At 40.4% G+C, this 17,184-nt stretch overlaps 1 protein-coding gene across 1 annotated transcript in view; it reads left to right on the top strand.

Moving 5' to 3' along the window:
• LOC308232151 (hippocampus abundant transcript-like protein 1) overlaps positions 1-16,891 on the top strand; it is a gene marked incomplete at its 5' end in the record, with an annotated part of 46,116 nt that extends 29,225 nt beyond the window's left edge. The window contains 4 exons of the mRNA XM_080638215.1: positions 8,057-8,169; positions 9,054-9,151; positions 11,029-11,186; positions 15,792-16,891. Of these exons, the coding sequence (XP_080494341.1) occupies positions 8,057-8,169; positions 9,054-9,151; positions 11,029-11,186; positions 15,792-15,995 (573 nt within the window). The 3' untranslated portion in view covers positions 15,996-16,891. The remainder of the gene's footprint in view (positions 1-8,056; positions 8,170-9,053; positions 9,152-11,028; positions 11,187-15,791) is intronic.
• Between the last annotated feature and the right edge of the window lie 293 nt (positions 16,892-17,184).

Raw genomic sequence — 17,184 nt, 5'->3', positions numbered from 1 at the left:
GGTGAAAGCCATCCAGCTGGCCCTGGACATTGCTGAACGAGAAAAGTGGCCAGTACTTTATCTCTATACTGACTCATGGATGGTGGCAAATGCCCTGTGGGGGTGGTTGCAGCAATGGAAGCAGAGCAACTGGCAATGCAGAGGTAAACCCATCTGGGCTGCTGCACTGTGGCAAGATATCGCTGCCCGGGTGCAGAACCTGGTGGTGAAGGTACGCCATGTAGACGCCCATGTACCCAAGAGTCGGGCCACTGAGGAACACCAGAACAACCAAGAAGTGGATAAAGCTGCTAAGATTGAAGTGGCTCAGATGGACTTAGATTGGCAACATAAAGGTGAATTATTTTTGGCCCAGTGGGCCCATGACACTTCAGGCCATCAGGGCAGAGATGCAACATACAGATGGGCCCGTGATTGAGGGGTGGACTTAAAAATGGACACTATTGCCCAGGTTATTCATGAGTGTGAAACGTGCTGCAATTAAACAAGCCAAACGGTTAAAGCCTCTTTGGTATGGAGGACGATGGCTGAAGTATAAATATGGGGAGGCCTGGCAGATTGATTATATCACACTCCCACCAACCGGCCAAGGCAAGCGCCATGTGCTTACCATGGTGGAAGCAACCACCGGATGGCTGGAAACATACGCTGTGCCCCATGCCACTGCCCGGAACACTATCCTGGGCCTTGAGAACCAGATTTTGTGGTGACATGGCACCCCAGAAAGAATTGAATCAGATAATGGGACTCATTTCCGGAATAACCTTATAGACACTTGGGCCAAAGAGCACGGCATTGAGTGGGTATATCACATCCCCTACCATGCACCAGCCTCTGGGAAAATCGAACGGTATAATGGGCTGTTAAAAACTACACTGAGAGCAATGGGTGGGGGAACTTTCAAGCATTGGGATACACACTTACCAAAGGCCACCTGGTTGGTCAACACCAGAGGATCTGCCAACAGGGCTGGCCCAGCCCAGTCAGAACTTTTACATATTGTAGAGGGGGACAAAGTTCCTGTGGTGCACATGAAGAATTTGCTGGGGAAGACAGTCTGGGTTATTCCTGCTTCAGGTAAAGGCAAACCCACTCGTGGGATTGCTTTTGCTCAGGGACCTGGATATACTTGGTGGGTAATGCAGGAAGATGGGGAAGTCCGATGCGTACCTCAAGGGGATTTGATTTTAGGGGAAAACAGACAATGAACTCAATTGTACGCTGTTGCCTGCTATAGCCATCAACTAGAAGTCTGCAGGGCACCAGCGACTGGCCCTGACTTCCCTCCGACCATCATCCCAACAGAGAATGAACTTTGATAGAACCGGACGAGTTCTACAGTAAAGGAATGATCAGCATCAGCAGACAACGATCCAACACTGCACACAGCTTCTCCTGCCCTGAAAGACTGTTACAAGAGATGGAGCCCAACATCATGAACCGAATGGACTCAGTAGCTTTATAGGAATTGGTCCGTTCACTAAGATAACAGTGCACTGAGATGAGAGTGAGGGTATATGGAAAATGTGGGATCTGAGCATGACGTGAATGGTATGAAATAAGGGGTGGATACTGTCCTGGGTTCATCAGTAGCAGTCAGTTTTTCTCCTTCTTAGTAGCTGTTGCAGCACTGTGTTTTTGACTTTTGGCCTGGGAAGAGCTGATAACACCGATGTTTAGACTGACCAAGGACTTTGTGAGTCTCATGCTCTGCCAGGGAGGAGGAGGGGCTGGGAGGAAGCAGGGACAGGACGCCTGACCCAAACTAGCCAAAGAGGTATTCCATACCACAGCACGTCATGCCCGGGGATGTAACTGGGAGCTACCCGGAAGGGCACGTCCTCTTTTCGGTCGGGCTCTTTTCCGGCGAGCGGTATCATATTTTCTTCCTTTGTTATTTCTCTTATCATTATTATTATTGGTGGCAGCAGTAGTGATTTGTGTTATACCTGAGTTACTGGACTGTTTTTATCTCAACCCGTGGGAGTTACATTCTTTCGATTCTCCTCCCCATTCCTCTGGGGGGTGGGGGGGGGAAGTAGACTGCGTGGTTCTAATTTACAGCCGGGGCTTAAACCACGACAAAGGTTCATGAGCCTGAAAAACCCCAGGGGAGTGCCAAGACTTGACAGAGCCAGCAGCTCACATCAGAATGGCAGATGAGGTGTGTGTGGGGCCTGGAGTAACAGCGGTCACTCACTACTCCCACACATGGCAGCCCTGGGGAACATGAGTGACCAGGAGCACCACCAGCAGGACAGTCCAACAGGGCATAGCACATCAGCTGGGTTGTGGTGCAGCGGGTTGCACAGCAGTTCACTTGGGAGGCTGTCTCTTTGAAGGACAGACATTCCACTGGCCAAGTAGAGACTTGAAGTCCAGTAATCCAGCAACTGAGCACCATTCTGTGGCCACCTGCACAGGTCAGACCCTCAAGGCAGAATGGTGGGCGCTCATATGAGAGCAAAGGCTGCGGTGTTGGCTGGGGGATCTGCTCCAATGCCTGTACCCAGATGAAGCTGCTGAAGGGAGAGGCTGCAAAGCAGAACTCGAGTGCAGGAAATGTCCAGACCTTTCTCCTGGGGCAGGGACAGGCAGCAGACCTGCCTGCAGAAAGTGTGCTTAAGTGGAAAACCACCTACAGCAGGTGGCTTAGCTGCAGGAGGCAGTGAGAAGGCTGTGCAACATCAAGGAGACTAAGAAGGTGTTAGATAGCTGGTTCCAAGCACAGTCTGCAGTGACTCCACAGCCAAAAAGACAAGAATTCCCCTCCAGCACCCACAGAAGGGAATGGGCCAATAACACAGAAGGATTGAAGCTTGCAGTGGGAAGGGCCTGCAGAAGGAAGAAGCATCCCCAAAGCCTAGAGGTACCCTTGCTGAACTGCATTAGACTAAAGAGGAAAGACCTGTCACATCAGAAGAGAGGCTGGAGCTGAATACAGTAGCCCGGTCTGCTCCCCATGTAACAACCAACACAACTAAGAAAAGGTGATAGTTGGTAGGCGACTGTCTTCTGTGAAGTATGAGACACCCATTTGCTGACCTGGTGCACTTTCTAGAGTGGTGCGCTGTTTACCAGGGGCTCATAATCAGGGATGTCACTGAGCAACTACCAGGCCTTGTAAAGTTCACTATTATTTGCTGCTGTTGTTTACATGGGCACCAGTGGTCCTCCTCAGACTGCTCCTTGCCGTACCAAGAAGGATTACAAAGCTCTTGTAGCAGCCCTAAGAGACTCCGGAGTTCAGGTAGCTTTTTCATTAATCCTTCCAGTCAGAGGGAAAGGGTTTGAAAGGGCCAGTTGAGTCTAAGTGATTATAGGTCATGGACTGGTACCACAGCCAGCGGTTTGGCAACCTAGACCATGGGGCTCACTTTGAGAAACCTGGGTTGCTGTGGGCTGATGGGGTCCATCTGTCAGAGAAGGGAAAGAGCACCTTTGGTTATAAGCTTGCCAACATGGTGAAGAAGGCTTGAAACTAAAGATGCCAGGGGAGAGGAACCTCAATCCATACTATTATTGCCATTCTTACCAGTTTGATGCCAGTGCCGGTGAGAGATGCATAGTCTGGAGAAGGATTGCAGGTCAGCAGGAGAACACCTGAACAGCAGCAGAAAGAAAACTTTAGCTACCCCAGCCAGTAAGTCGGCTTCATTGGGAGCCCACCTTAAATGCTTGTATGCCAATGCATGTAGCATGGGGAGTAAACAAGAGGAGTTAGAGATATATGCATGCCTGCAGGGCTATGATCTTGGCATCATGAAGATGTGGTGGGATGGCTCCTATGACCAGAGTGTTCAAATGGAAGCATATAAGCTTTTTCAGGAAGGACAGGCAAGGGAGAAGAAGAGGGGCTCTTGCCCTCAGTGACAGTGGACAGCTGGAGTGCATGGAGCTCCACGTGGGGGTGGATGAGGAGCTGAATGAGAGTTCATAGGTCAGAATTAAAGGGAGGGCAGCGGCAGGTGACTTTGAAACAGGGGTCTGCTACAGGCTGCCTGACAAGGAAGACTGAGTAAATGAGTTCTTCTCTGTAGACAGATAGGTGTGGCCTCATGTTCATGAGCCCTGTCCCGACATGGGACTTCAACCATCCTGATATATCTGTTAGAGGGAGAACACAACAGGAAGTAAGGAATCCAAGAGGTTCCTGGAATTTGTTGATGGTATCTTCCCTTTTAAGTGATGGAGAAGACAACAAGGTGCAATACGGGACTTTCTTCTTACCAATAAGGAGGAGATGGTGTGGAATGTAAAGCTGGAGGGCAGCCTTGGCTGCAGTAACCAGGAAATGGTGCAGTTCAAGATCCTTAAGGTAGTGAGGAGGGCAGACAGCAAGCTCACTGTCCTGTACTTCAGGAGAGTAGACTTCGTCCTTTTCAGGGATTTCCTCGGTACACGGGATATATCACTGGAGGAAAGAGGGGCCCCAAAAAGCTGGTTAATATTCCAGGATCACCACCTTCAAGTTCAAGAGCATTGCATCCTGACAAAGAGGAAGTCAGGCATCAGGTTAGAAAAGCTAAAGCCCTGACAGAAGTAAATCTCGCCAGGGACATCAAGGGCAATGAGGAAAGATTCTGTAGGTATGCTGGTGATAAAGGGAAGACCAGGGAAATGTGGCCTCCCGGTGGAAGGAAATGGGAGACACTGTTACCCGGGATGTGGAGAAGGCTGAGGTACTCAGTGACTTTTTTCCCTTGGTCTTCACGAGCAAGAGCTCCAGCCACACTGCCCAAGTCACAGAAGGCAAATGCACTGGGAGAATGAAGAACCTCCCGCTGCAGGAGAAGATCAGGTTCAAGACCATCTAAGGACTTTGAAGTGCACGGGTCTACGGGGCCCCATAAGAGGCATCTACAGATTCTGAGAGAAATGGCAGATGAAGTGCCTAAGCCACTATCCATGATATTTGAGAAGTCGTGGCAGTCCAGTGATGTTCCCACTGATGGAAAAGGGGAAATAGAATACCTGTTTTAAAAAGGGGGAAAAAAGGAAGACCCCCGATCAGTCTCGCCTGAGTGCCTGGCAAAATCATGGAGCAGATCCATGTGGAAACTATGCTAAGGCACATGGAAAGTAAGGGAGTGATTGGTACTGTCAGATCATGCTTCACAAATGTGGTGGCCTTCCAAGATGGGGCTACGACGTTAGTGAGTAATGAAGGTGCAAGTGACGTTGTCTGCCTGGACTTCTGCAAATCATTTGATGCTGTGCTGCGTGACATCCTTGACTCTGAATTAGAAAGATGTGGATTTGACAGATGAACCACTGAGTGGATATGGAATTGGCTGGAGGGTCGCACTCAAAGAGTTGTAGTGAACAGCACAATATTCGAGTGGAGACCAATGAGGATTGGTGTCCCTCTAGGATTGATATTGGAACCGGTGCTGTTTGACATCTTTGTCAGAGAAAAGGCCAAATGCAAGGTTCCGGTTCTGCACCTGGGTTGGGGCAATCCCAAGCACAAATCCAGGCTGGGTGAAGAATGGATTGAGAGCGGCCATGAGGAGAAGGACTTGAGTGTGTTGGTTGATGAGGAGCAAAATGTGACCCAGCAATGTGCACTTGCAGGCCAGAAAGCCACCTGTGTTCTGGGCTGCATCTCCAAAGAAGCATGGCCAGCAGGCCAAGGGAGATGATTCTCCCCATGTGCTCTGCTCTCACGAGACCTCACCTGCAGTGTTGCAACCAGTCTGGGGCCCCCAGCACAAGAGGCATGTGGACCTGCTTGAGCAAGTCCAGAAGAGGGCCATGAAGATGATCAGGGGGCTGGAGCAGCTCTCCTGTGAAGAGAAGTTGAGAGAGTTGGGCTTGTTTAGCCTGGAGAAGAGAAGGCTCTGGGGAGACCTTATAGCAGCGTAAGCTTGTAGCAGCTTATTCCTGTACCTAAAGGGGGCCTACAAGAAATCTGGGAAGGCACTTTCTAGAAGGGCTTGTACTGATAGGCAAGGGGTAACCTCTTTAAACTGAAAAGGGCATATTTAGATTAGACGTTAGGAAGAAATTCTTTACTGTGAGGGTGTTGAGATGTTGGCACAGGTGGCTCAGAGAAGCTGTGGGTGCCCAACCCCTGGCAGTGTGCAAGGCCAGGTTGGATGGGGCTTTGGGCAACCTGGTGTAGTGAAAGGTGGGTTGGAAGTAAATGATCTTTAAGGTTCCTTCCAACACAAACCGTTCTATGATTTTATGATTCCTACTCTGGGTAAATGTCTTGCTTTAAATCTTAATTATTTTAGAATTTTTGTACCAGGGCGTCAGAAAATGAAAATAAAATTTGCTATGCTTGGATCATTAAATTTACTGGAACTCTTGTTTTATATTATTAAAATAATGTAGGAAATTGGTTTCTTAATACAAGGCTTTCTGAAAGGAAAATGAGTTATGTTAAGCAAAAGTCATGTTCTTGCATCTCTTGATTTGGCTAATTATGTCAAATTTACATACAGACAACACTGGAGTTGACATTGTTTGTTGAGGGTTATTCAGACTCAGCATGGGTACTGAGGAGCCGTGAGGAACTGGTATATTGCTTTTATATATCTTAATTGGGAACAGTGAACTGATTTTTGTACAGGTGCTTTATACATTTTAGAAATTAAACATTTTTTATGATGTGATCTTTGTTATCTTTATGGGTACAGTATTCCTGTCTTCCTTTTGTGTTAACTGAAAAAGGAGTGGCACATATAATGTAACCTTGTTGCCATTCTTAGCAGGGTGGAGGTCTTAATGTAAACAACACATTTCTCAGTGTTTACCAGTTTTACTGGTGTCAGTTGTGTCCCTCCTTATCAATTCAAGGCATTATTTTAAGCCTTCCTGGGTGGTTTGTTCTGATGCTGTTAATGTGCACTGACATTTGCCAGTCATATTTTATTCAGACCCGTATTTTTGCTGAAAATCTTTTGAGTTTTTGAAAAAGCTTTTGAACTCTTTGAGAAGTGTCACTTATTGAAACCACCTTTGCTTTCGAAAGCTGGTTTGTGTTGGCATTTTGGATATTTCTAGAAGGAACTGATCACATGTGAATAGAAGTACTGTATTGTTCCTGTTTGGCTTTCAAGCTAGCTTTGCCTCGTATGAGAACAAGAAAACTTGGATGAGATTTGTGTGAGAGGGGAAGTGTGCTCTGCTCTGCAGTCGTTTTATTTTCGTTGGCTTTTTACTGATGCGTTGCTGAGTTTTTTATGTAAAAAAAAAAAAAAAAAAAATAGTGCGCTCTGTTAACTGAGTGAGGTTGTCTGTACATACTTGGCCTTACTACGTGCAATCTGCTTCTTGCCATGAATGTATTCATGTTGTATGTGGATTGAGACCGCCTTGCCCCTCAGCAGAAACACTTCCAACAGATGAGAAACAGTGGTCTTCCATTAGGATTTATTAGGAGATAAAAAGGTCATATCAGTGGTGTAAAATGTCAGCAGGAAATGTAATTAAAAATGCCTAGGAACTGAGCGCCAACGCCAAATTTCACTGCATGTGGTAAAGTTGGAAAAGCATCAGGATTTAGTTGTTTGTTTTAATTGTAACTTTGGATAGTAATTCACCAGACTTAAAGAGATTACTTTTGTCTGAATCTTTTTTTTTTTTTTTTTTTTTTTATTAGTATGTAGATACTAGTAAATTTAAGTGACATAGTAAGTATGTAGATACTGGTAAATGCAACCAATATCCAGCCTGTACTGTCTTAACTTGGTACAAGCATTCATTGTGGAACTCTCTAGACAGTAATGAAACAGAATTGTAGAGGTGGAAACAAAAGCCTGGTTACAGTAGAGGCAGGCACTGAGATAAAACATCCATAGAGAAGGCAGTACCTATGCTTCTCAATGTCCTGAAGTAGAAATCCTTTAATAGTTAAGAATGTTTGTACATCAAATGTTACGACTGGTCTGCATTTTGGACTTAATACAGGGAAAGTAAGAGGACAAATAGTGTTAATTTCCTCAGCAGTTGAAAGCTCTTCTGAAATATTTTATGTAGAAGGAGATACCGCTTTAGCAATCTGGCTTTTTAAAATAACTTTTGGGTTAACCAATTTCTCTTGCAGACTGTGTTTCTTGGTATCTTGATGAGATCCATAGGGAACAAAAATACGGTTCTCCTTGGCCTTGGCTTTCAGATCTTTCAGTTGGCTTGGTATGGTTTTGGATCTCAGTCTTGGTAAGCACACATTTTTATAGGTACATTCCTGTTAAGGAACTGAAAATGTTTTTCCCGAGAAATTCTGCATTTAATTTGGTTATCATGGGTATGTAAATGTTCTGCGAAATGAGCATTCTTGTGCTACACTGTTAAAGTTCCATCTGCATTTTGCGCTGCATGTAGGAATGATAGAATATTCCGGGTATGTAGTGCAAGCTGCAGACCAACAGACCTTTTGAAAAATGAGTGTTTGCATCATTTTGGTCAACTGCATTTTACATCTACAAATGTGGTTAAAACTTTTCCTTAAACTCACAAGCTAGTATGTTCTCTCCAGTAATTGCACTAGATCCATTCTATCAGTCAGTTACTGGACCTCTTTTTCTTTTATTTTCTAACATGCTATTCTCCAACTATAAATGTATTTGGTCTTGGAAACTGTACTGATTTTATTCTGTTGGAAAAACTGGAAGTGAAGTCAACTAGAAAAGTTGGAACAGCTTTTTCTTTACAAAGCTTATTGTACTAACAGTGATAAATGCTAGTTCTTTATCAGAGCAATTTGTAGTGAGTTACACAAAGTAGAGAACTGCCTCACTGGGACACCCTGTGAGTGACAATTGTTCCTTTGTACAGCTTTTGGAGAGGGAAAGTCTGTGCATTACTTCACTCCCACTCCCATCTTTTCCTTTGCTGTAAAGGTAGTGTAGTATCAAATATGCTTCTGTTCCAAGAATTTCAGGGTTATTTGTGGGAGGGAAGTAGGAAGAAAGCCCATACTGGATGATTTAATACTTTAAGAAGAGTACCTTTGAAGGTACCCTTGTGGCACTTTTTGGAGGGGTGGAGAGAAGTTAATATGAGCAGTCTCATTTTCAATTCAGATTATGTATTTAACACAGGATGATGTGGGTAGCAGGAGGTGTAGCAGCAATGTCAAGCATTACATTCCCGGCAATTGGTGCTCTGGTTTCACGAAATGCAGAGTCAGACCAACAAGGTGAGTACTGAATGAATTTCTGTTCGAGCATCAGACTGCTTTCTTAAATAACCCTTCTGACTAGAAAGCAGAATACTCATCTACGTGTACTTCACAAATATGTTGAATATTTATATATTCAATATATGTTGAATATATTCAATATATGTTGAATATTTATATATTCAATCATATATATTATAAGCAGAATACTCATCTACGTGTACTTCACAAATATGTTGATGAGTAATGACTTCTTTGGTAGTAGCTGTGGAAGTCTGGCAATCTATCTGGAGAGGAAGGAAATACACAAATTTATGAAATTTGCATTGCGAAATACATAGCTTCTGTCTGACCAGCTACATCTAGATTCCTGTAAAAGTACCACAAAAGCAGCAAAAACAGAAGTGGTAACTTTCATGGTTCTTTTCCTTCCTCTTTTTTTATTAAAAGTAATATTCTCTAAGTAGATAATGAGGATTATTGTAACAATGCCATATTTTTAATGGAAACTAAACCCATATTTTACCAGATTAAAAGAAACATACAAGTAGCTGTATTTGTGTGAAAATTTGTCCCTGTTTGCTATAATACTTAAGATTTTCAAGAAATAGAAAAGGTAGCTTAAGTAAGTAGTTGGTCCGAGAAACACACACACTGTGTGTCATTATATATGACACTGGCATATATAATAACCGGATTTAGTGTTCTCTGTAAAAAAACCCCAGTCTGTTCATATAAATTGTAAGTATCAGTCTCACTGTAACATTGTACAACTTGGAGTTAGATCGATGCAGTCAGATATGGGAGGTACCATATTTTTAAAAGGGAGATTCCCATTGAGTTTTAAAGGTGCAAAAGACAGTATTTTACATGGCTTGTTTTATCTTTCTCCTGCCCCCCTTTTTTGTTTCTAATAGAGTAATTCAGGAGTTTCGAAAGACTTGTTTTCTTCTTATGTCATGAAATGAATAGCTTACTTGACAGAAATCACTGATTTTTTTTTATTGTACATAGAGGAAACTACAGTTAATAGCTCAGGAATACAGTAGTTTCTAAAGTGAAGTTTTGCCACCTAGTGGCACAAAGAATTTAAGCTTGCATGTTAGCCTGTGAAGAAAAATTTGGGTAACTTCCTTTTTTGGCATGTTTTCTTTCCTTTTATTTTACAAGTTATTACTGCCTTAAGGAGGAAGCAGATGTCCAGACTACTGATATTGTGAGAATAGTGTTCTGTAGAATCTTAATCTGTAAGATTGTCAAAAAACTTTTTACAGTGTTGTCACACTTAGTGAAGTTGGAACAGATACCCATAGAACTCTGATTAATCAAGCTTTTAAAATAATCTAATGTAATACTGCAACCAGTCTAATATTGTGAATTTACTACAGTATTGCTGAATATACTGTCCGAAAATTTCATACTACAGTAAATCCTGGAATTAGACTAAGGGGAAAAAATCTGTTACAGTTTGTGTGTATTTTTCCAGTAGCAGCCCTTAACACATAGATAGATTACTCTAAATTTCACTTGAAAATAAATTGAGCAGGTACCACACTTAACCTCTGCTTTCTTCATTGTAGGTTTTAGGTGAAGGTGGAAGAACTAGTGCAGAACACTAGACTTGCAAACATGCACATAAATTTAGTTACTCATTTTCAAAACTCATATTGTTCCCGGTTGCACGCATGTGCAGTAACAGACTGTGGTCATGCAGAGGATTATTTTAATCCAGTGAAGTTTTCTTCAGTATATTCCTTAAGATTGTAATATGTAGAAATAATTATGCAATGTGCTATTTTGGAAAAACTGTTAAAATACACTTAGAGCTGTTGGCTCCCAAGGTTTAATTCTTGATTAGAAAAAATAACAATCGTGCTCTTTCTTTTCTTCATTAGGTGTTGTCCAAGGAATAATAACTGGAGTCAGAGGTCTGTGCAATGGCCTGGGACCAGCACTGTATGGCTTTATTTTCTTTCTTTTTCATGTGGAGCTCAGTGAATTGCCACCTGATCAGACTTCTGAAAAAAAAGCAATGCAAGATCCCAGTGATGAGGTAGGTTTAAAATTTGGTGTAAAGTTTGCGGTGTAGACACTGGTAAAAGGGTAGAAATATTGTCATTTTTGATTGATTTAAAATCTTGATATCTAATTCTTGAACTATGTAATTCTCGCTTGTCACCTTTATTGAACCTTTAAGATCACTTGTAAGTTAAATTTGATAGTAAATATTCAGATTTACAGTAGTAGTAGCTTTGGTTTCAGTATTTAACAGAATTGGTTAACTTTCACATGAATCTACTCAAAACACAGCTGTAATTCTGACTTACAGTGAAACATGAAATTTTCACAAGAGGAAGATAATTTTTGGTAACTCAGTAAATTGTAACAGGTTTATCTTTAAACCTCACAGTGACAGGTTAATTATTTCTGTGGTGTGTGTGGTTGGTTTTTTTGGTTTTTTTTTGTTTGTTTGTTTGTTTGGGTTTTGGGGGGTTTTGTGTGGCTTTTTTGTGGGGGTTTTTTGTGTGGTTTGTTTTTTTTTGTTTTGTTTTGTTTTGTTTTTTGGTTGTTGTTGTTGTGGGGTTTTTTTTGTTGTTTTGTTTTTATTTTTTAAACGGCAGTTAACAATGCTGTTCTGTTCACCATCCTTTCTTACCTGGAGGAGGAGAGAAGTTAACCCTATACAACATTTCTCTGGAAGTCCTGGGCTGCATCAAAAAGAGCATGACCAGCAGGTCGAAGGAGGTGATCCTGCCCCTTTACTCTGCTCTTGTGAGACCTTACTTGGAGCACTGTGTACAGTTCTGGTGTCCTCAACATAAAAAGGACATGGAGCTTTTGAAACAAGTCCAGAGGAGGGCCACAGGGATGATTAGGGTGCTGGAGTACCTCCCATATGAAGAGAGGCTGAGAAAGTTGGGGCTGTTCAGCCTGGAGAAGAGAAGGCGGTGTGGAAACCTCCTAGCAGCCTTCCAGTATCTGAAGGGGGCTTATAAGGATGCTGGGGAGGGACTCTTCATCAGGGACTGTAGTGACAGGACAAGGGGTAAGAGGTTCAAACTGAAGTGGAGAAGTTTAGATTGGGTATAAGGAAGAAGTTCTTTACAGTGAGGGTGGTGAGGCACTGGAACAGGTTTCCCAAATGATTGGTAAATGCTGCATCCTTGGCAGTGTCCAAGGCGAGGTTGGTTAGAGCCTTGGTAGACATGGTCTAGGGTGAGGTGTCCATGCCCATGGCATGAGGGTTGGAACTAGATGATCTTTCCAAACCTAACTATTCTATGATTCAATGTCTCTCCAATATATTTTATTTTATTTTAGTTTTTTAATTTTTTTTTAATCTCTTTCAACTTTGTTTGAGGTCTGCATTTTTCCTGCTTTGTTCTTTCCTATTTGTCTTCCAAAATATCAAATGTGTTCTTAGCAGTATTTGGAGGATCTTACGGACCTTCTTTCTTTTTTGCTTGATTGCTCTGACCTCTTCAGGTACTATGTTGTTACTTTGTCAAAATGCTAAGAATGTGGTAGGGTGCTCTGTAATTTGCTCAGGCGAGCCAAATAGAGTAAGGGGCCAAAGACATTCTTTTTGTTGTACAGAAAGGAAACTGTAGTAAAATATTGGAAAATCTTTATAATAATGATTTCAGGTTTTCAAGAGCTTTGTCATGCTTCCATTACTTAAACTTTTGCTCTTGAACTCTTTTTTTAAAGCATTGAATCACATAAGCTTTTCTTGGGGACAGGGAGTCTGTTGCCTTTTTGACCTTGTACACACATTTCTTTCACAAGTAATTTCAGTATGTTTTGTTACTGCAAGAATGTTCATGTGGTTCTTTTTGTTGAACTGGCCCAAATATATGCAATAAAGGAACTGACTGTTCAGTAAGTTATAAATGAGGCAAAACTTATGTTGTAGAATTTTCTAAAGCTTTTGGTTGAAGAAATTCCTGTACTGAAGTCTAATGTTAGAGCTTTTGTATGAAATAATGATTTTTCTAAGCTGCAAGTAAAAATTCAACTGTTCTTTCAGATGTTCTTGTTTTCTTGAAAACCTACTTACTATTAAGTTTTTTAGCTATCAGTACAGCAAAATCAGTAAGTATTTGAGTAACTGTTGTTTCAGTGGCACAGCTCTTATTATGTATGTACTCAAAGCTTTGTTGAAGATCTGTAATTATATCTCTCCCTGTTAATAGTTACTAGGCATCTAACATGTAAAACTATTATTCAGGAAAAAAAAACCCAATCAGTTTTTTCCTACTGATTCTTATGTTTAAGTCTAGTATAAAATGCAAAAGAACTCCCCAATTTAGATATTACATAGCTTTAAAAATTAATTTAAGTAAAATGAGTGGAAGTGAAAATCAGGGAACGCACCAAGATTAGGCTAGGTAATTAGCGGATGTGTACAAGCCTAGCTTGGATTTTGTTCAGTGTTTTAAATTGATAACTAAGAGTTGCTGTACAGGTATACATACTTTGAAAAATGTTATCTTGATTTTATTAAATGCTAATAAATTTTCAGTAAGAAGCATTCTAATGACAAGTTTTAATAATCAGGACTTGTTTTAAAAAGTCACTGGAAGTCTTTGGAACTGCATTTAACTGATGTGCAATGTGTTTTAGTCTGTGACAAGCACTGTTGTTTGTTTTCTTCTGATGCTTAAGCTTGTATTCTACACCTGCTTTTCAAAAGCTGTGAGTCTATATGAGCTCAATTGAGAATGCACTGTTACTGTGCTGCACCTTGCTCAAACCCAGTGTACTGTTGAGGTGAATTAAAAATAGTTCTTCCTGCTTTGTTTCCACTGCTATAATAGTGAGTATTACTACAACTACAATATATTTATATAGATATTGTTAAAATTATTGATGTGAATGAAGGATAAAGTTTGTTTGTATAACTTCTGACATTGTCCCATTAAAAAAAAAAAAAAAAAAGAAAAAGAAACCAAAACAAAAAAAGTTTCAGTTTAACTAGTGAAAGCTGATTATTGTCATAACTTTGTATTGTACCTTTCAGTTATAGTCTTCTGTGATCACTGATGGACAGAGTACTAAACCAAATTGTTAGGTATAATGGGTTTATAAACTTTCATGTTAAAACAGTGGTGACAGGAAAGTCTGGATGCCAATTTCAGTTATTTAATTTGTAGGGTAAATGCAGGAGAACACAGTCTAGTGGTCATAATGTGATTTTTTTTTTTTTTTTTTAAACAGACTTAATTTTTTTTTTTTTTTTAATTGCATGTAAGTGTTCATTTCTGTTACTCTAGAGGACTAGAAAATTACTTTTATTTTTTGATCTCATGGAAGTGGGAGAGTTGGAATGTTACCACAGGTTACAGTGTTCCATCAAAGAACAGATCTGATGCCCCTATTCGAGAAAAATTGTGTATCTGCTCTGTCAAGCATAAATAGTAAAAATTAAGCATATATCTTTTAATTTCCTTTTAAATAACTGGCAGTGCAGTAAGCAAATGCTTTTCAAAACTTCTTACTCCTTTTGATGAAACTGTTGTAGTGGAATATTCAAAAGCTGCTCAGATAAGTCATACAAATGAAGATACTAATTTATGGAAGTTTATTACATTTTTGAAGAACTTGCAGGCTTAACAGCACTTGAAGCTTTAAGTAATACTGTTCATATAAATTCTGTTAATATGATTATATACTTTAAATTTAGACACCATCAGCTGAAAAAGTAGGCTTCTGCTTGTAATAAGGCTGGAGCAAGGGAAATACCCTGTTGCTGTATGCTTAATTTCAGCTACCTTCCCACTTCACATTAGAATAATTTTCTGCATTTATTTTAGTCGAAAAGAAGTGCACTGGATGGCTGTTTCTGATTTTTATTTAGTCTCAGTTGACTAAAATACAGAGAAGTTGTTTAAAGATTAAAAAGAAATTGCTGGATTGCTGGCTTTTTTTATATGGTTTTGTCATCAAACTTAGCTGATTTAAAACTAGTTTTATAATCTTTTTTATGATTGTTTTTAATTTTGGTTATAAAACATAGATAAGTTGTATTTTAAAATAAACTGCTTAGAAGTGAAACAGAGTAACTCCAAATACCAAGTTATTGTATATGCTGACAACATGGCTCCATGAAAATGGTATGTACTGCATAGCCTGGTGTTACTTTCCTCACTCATGTATTATTTTTTTGGGATGTTTGTTTATTCAGCTAACTTGATTCTAAGGAATGTCAATCATACCTTAGTGAGTGGAACAAGTGAAGTTAAGGATTGAGCATTTGTACTTCTGGATGTTGAAACTGTACCCTATTAATCTTCACAGGAGATTAACAGGTTTAACAGGCATGGTTTAACATGGATTAATTGGTTTAACAGGCATGTTGCCTAAAGAAAAAAAAATTGCAAGTAGGTATCAGTCAATGTCTGTTTCATCTGCTAGGCAGTCCTAGTGTCAATTGATAGTTTTGTGTGTGTTTCTGTTTCTTAGATCAGTGTGCAGATCAGGTGAGGAATTCTTAGGGATGCAGAAGATTCATGTTAAAGTGTGCATCTGAACTTGTTTGCATAAACTTTATAGTCACTGTAAATATGCTTCCCTATGTCCTGCCTTAAGGGTACAATTCTTAATGCAGAAGTCAATGTCTAAAACTGAATTCTTTGATATGTTTGTTTCCCTGCAGAGAGCAGTCATTCCTGGTCCACCCTTCCTGGTTGGAGCGTGCATTGTTCTTCTAGCTTTCCTAGTCGCCTTATTTATTCCTGAGCACAGCAAAACCAGTGGTACCAGAAAACACAGCAGCAGCTGCAGCAATACTCTGGGAAACAGCCTAGACCGAAGTAGTGAAGAGGACATTGAACCATTGCTGCAAGATAGCAGTGTATGAAGGCTACTTTTGAGAAGACTGTGGAAAAAATTCATGCACTAAATTGCAGCTCTGAAAGCTTGGTGGGATGTGCAGAGATCTAGTCTCTGAAAAGAAAGCAGCTTCCCATGTGATAGGGGAACATCACATGCAGTACGATACTTAAGGTTGATACCATACCTGCAGGAGGGTTTGTTTAGCATAGCAGATCACAGCTGGGTGTGATTCAACCCAGTACTGGACTGCAAATGCTATGTCAATTCCTGGTATTGGCAGAAACTCAAATGTGCAGGCATAATTTTTTTTTTTTTTTTTTTTAAGTTTGAATGTTCCATTCCTGGAGTTGTATGCAAAATAACTAGGTTTAAGGCAGTATGGTTTCTGCTACCACTGGTAAAGGTGGTTTTGTGTTTCTTATGCCTTTTGTCTGCATGTATACCACATATAGTCCTCACAATGTGAGTGGGACTGATCATGCAGTTCTGGTGTCTGAAATAGTGGTTATCAATAAAAATAATACAATTTCTGAACGTACATTCTCAAATAGTATTAGGTAAAAAGAAATCCAGAAGCTACAAGAAGCAATGATGAAACTGAGATAACTTGATCACACATGACAGTCATGAATGAAGGTCATACTGAAATCTTAAACCCACATTCCAGAACAGTCGATTCTGAGCAGTTAAAGCAAATCCAGATGGCACCTGAGAGCACTGGTCACATTAATGTTTTCCTGATTAAAAAAAAAAAAAGTAGAATTTTAACTATAAAATGAGCGGCATCAGAAATATGGAAACTTCTGACTTTCGAGGTAGGAAAAACAGTGGATGCCAGAATAGTTTACATCAAGAAATATGTATATTTATTGCATTTTGTCACTTTATTTGCCATATGAAATGCTTCCTATTAATTCTTTTCACCCCTGCCTTAACTGCCATTTATTGTTCAGTTATTAATCATATTTAGCCTTCATATCACTGTCTTACCGGATGGATCTCATGGGTATATTCATATTAAATTTCCTTTCAAAAAGAGGCTTTAAAAGAGTTATGAATGTGTACAAATGTGCTAATTTTTAGAGACATTTTATGAAAAAGAGATTTATATGTATTTTGTTGCAGTGTAAATGGACCATTAAACCCAACTTTAATGAAGTACTCCTATGAATGTTTTATATGTATGTAATGTATGTAGATATTTGTAAGGAGTT

The sequence above is a fragment of the Psittacula echo genome (assembly GCF_963264785.1).
Source record: "Psittacula echo genome assembly, chromosome: Z".
NCBI lineage: Eukaryota > Metazoa > Chordata > Aves > Psittaciformes > Psittacidae > Psittacula > Psittacula echo.
Note: the sequence above shows the minus strand (reverse complement) of the source record. Positions and strands in the feature narration are given on the sequence as shown.